The 3,069-nt window shown below is 53.2% G+C and overlaps 1 protein-coding gene across 1 annotated transcript; it reads right to left on the bottom strand.

Annotated features, from left to right (window-relative positions):
* Window positions 1-511: 511 nt before the first annotated feature.
* Window positions 512-2,851, bottom strand: LOC4340969 (protein CUP-SHAPED COTYLEDON 1). Its single transcript, XM_015787089.3, has 2 exons — window positions 2,232-2,851; window positions 512-1,554 (listed from the first exon to the last, which is right to left on the bottom strand). Exons 1-2 carry the CDS (start codon window positions 2,721-2,723, stop codon window positions 925-927), a joined length of 1,122 nt encoding a protein of 373 aa, XP_015642575.1. The 5' UTR covers window positions 2,724-2,851; the 3' UTR covers window positions 512-924.
* Between the last annotated feature and the right edge of the window lie 218 nt (window positions 2,852-3,069).

The raw sequence follows: 3,069 nt of genomic DNA, 5'->3' as shown, positions 1-3,069 counted from the left end.
ATAGTATATGTTCATTCTATGCCAATTAATCTTAGCCGTGCACTTTGGCAATAGCAAGATTTTTTTTATTTTATTTTGCACAAGATTGTTGTTTCGAACGTTGCTACATTTTCTGGCAAGATTATCTATTCTTTGATTTGTATTGTAGAGAACTATTAATACTTCCAAAGAGATGCCGATCGAATAATTTGACAACGTCACTTTTGTTATTCAAGCCAAATGAATGACAATGGCTGTGTTTAGATTTGAAGTTTGGATCCAAACTTTAGTCATTTTTCATCACATCAGCATGTCATACATACACAACTTTTCAGTCACATCATCTTTAAAATTTAAACTTTGCGTGTTAGGCAGTTAGTAGGATGAACAAATTGGATTTGGATCCTGAATAGCTAGCGTGCTGTCATGAATATCCCTAGATCTTCTGCGATGAAATCTATCTTACAGTTGCAACTCCCTACAGTTGCAATAATGAATCTTCACATTATTAACAAACTGGTATAAAAAGAAATGCAGCACGAAAATATACCTAAAGATGGTGGTTTGGAGCTGAAACAACCATGCATCTGTCTCATAGATTGTGAACAGATACGCTCCGATACACATACATTAATTAGACCGGTTATATTGGTTCGTACATTACTAAATCTATAAAAATTGTGTAATCACTGATCAGTCACCTCAGGGGAAATCCTGCTACTGCAGTGAGATGACACAACGATCACAACATGCTAGCCATAGTCCAGAGTTCACTCTACTTTAACCATACACCTACTAGGAACTTAAAACCTGAGCTAAGAACAGATCAGAGGCTAATTAATACAGTACTACTAGTAGTAATTAATGAGCTAGTAAGTAGTAATTAGCATACACTTTGAAGGGCATACTTGCCGGCCCCATGCGCGTCATGACGTCGATCTGCGGCTAGAAGCCCCATGCAAAGGCGCCGTCGAGCTGGCCGGGGCCAACGGCCATCTGCGGCGGCGCGCGGCCGACGGCGCCCTCGACCTTGACGTCCATGCCGGACTGCCAGTGGAAGGCCCCGCCGCCGCTGAGCGGCTGCGACGACACGCCCGCCTGCATGCCGCCGGAGAGGAACAGCGGCAGCTGCAGGTTCTCCTGCAGCGAGCGGAGGCTCGGGAAGAAGGCCGGCGGCGGCGGCGGCGGCTCGACGGCCAGCGGGGCCGGGTTGTACTGCCCGGTGCCGAACGAGGCATCCATGTGGGCTGTGGTGGAGAAGCAGGGCACGAGCTCAAGGCCGGTGACCAAGTTGGCGGTGGCGGTGGCGCTGCCGGCGCCGCCGCCCCCGCCGTAGTTGCTGCTGTCGGCGCCGTCAACGGCTGGCGCCGCGGCGGCGGCGAACAGCGAGGCCTCAGCCAGCGGCGCGCGCAGCGCCGACGAGGCGGAGGTGCCGCCCCCGCCGCCGACGGAGGCGGAGGTGGAGTCCGAGAAGCACGAGGTGTCGCCGCCGCCGCCACTTATGCCGAGGCGGCCCTTGCGGACGACGGGGAACACGCCGGGCTTGGTGAAGATCCTGGCTATCACCCACTCATCCTGCACGACACATCAACACAGAGAAATTAAGAATCAAGGTTGTGTAGCAACACGAATTTAACTGTGTATATATATCATGAACTAAAAAAAGGGTAGTACAAGGTTGTGTAGCAGCAGTACAGTACTACGATTTCGCGTGCACGTTGCACAAGGCGAACTTTGTTCCTCTTTGGTTTACTCGCTCAAATGACAAACGCAGATGTATGCCCAAGGCATCTATTTTTGCTAAATGCAAATTGCAAATACGTAAGGAGTACAGTATGCATTTACACCTTGTGCTCTCATGTATCCACGCATTCATGCGTTGGATTGCATATAAGCTTCCATGAGGCCAAAAAAAGATTCGTATCCTGCTAAGCTGCAGCCTCTGATCTTTCACTGCGCTAAGCTGACCGATTACCATATCTACGTACAGTATGCAGCAATCTGCGTCGCAGCACCCCTGCGCTGCTACAGGAAGTAGCATAGCAGCGCAGGGAGGGAGCTCGCTGCTGATGACTTCACACCAGAAAAGCAAGCTCAGAGCTAGCGATTGTGCCCTAGACCCCTCGTGACTTATTCCTACCATATGTTGCACACATCATCCGCAGCAAGAACAACAACAGAAAGTTTCCAAAGGATGAAGTGAACAACACAATGGGCAAAAGGTGAAGAAAATAAATGGGGAAAGTGCTGACCCGGGTGGAGGAGGAGAGGAAGTGGTAGGCGTAGGTGCCGTCGAGGCGGTACTCGTGCATGACCCACTGGGTCTTCTGGCCCTTGGGGGCGCGGCCGCGGTAGAAGACGAGGGTCTTCTTCATGCCGACGAGGGCGCCGGTGCGGGCGCTGCGGATCTCGCGGTCCTTGCCGGTGGCCTTCCAGTAGCCGGCGCCCGTGGCGCGGTTGGTGCGGAGTCCCGTGGGGTACTTGCGGTCGCGGAGGCTGTAGAAGTACCACTCCTTCTCCCCCATCTTGGCCTTCTCCGGCAGCTCCCACGGCTCGCACTTGTTCAGGTCGATCTCCGCGATGGCGCGCCCGTTGAAGCTCCCGTCCACCACCTTCCGCAGCAGGTAGTAGGTGATCAGCTCCTCGTCCGTCGGGTGGAACCGGAACCCCGGCGGCAGCTCGCCGTCCAGCCGCCCGCCCCCGCCCCCGCCACCGCCCAGCCCCAGCACGCTGCACCGCTCCATCCAGCTGCTGCAACAAGTAACTACCAGTCAAGCACACAGGAGAAGAAACAAACAAACAAAGTACTACTACTCCATAATCAAACAAACGCCATTAATGAGCAGCAGCGATGGATCGAGCTGCACAAGAGCCAAAGGAATGGAATGGAAGGAGCAGCGGTACGAACGCTCGACTAAATCCCCCCACCTGTCGAGAGAGGCGACGATCGATGGCTGCCTCGCTCTTCTTGAGGGGATCAGAGGATCGGTCCGTGTTTTATACTAGTAGCGGCGGTGGTGCTGGAGGAGGAGGAGGGAGGTGGGTGACGAGGAGTAAATGTGTGGGATTCGACGAATCGGGGGGGAGGGG

Source organism: Oryza sativa, chromosome 6, assembly GCF_034140825.1.
Source record: "Oryza sativa Japonica Group chromosome 6, ASM3414082v1".
Classification (NCBI taxonomy): Eukaryota; Viridiplantae; Streptophyta; class Magnoliopsida; order Poales; family Poaceae; genus Oryza; species Oryza sativa.
The sequence above is the reverse complement of the archived record's forward strand: the minus strand, read 5'-3'. Positions and strand labels throughout refer to the sequence as shown.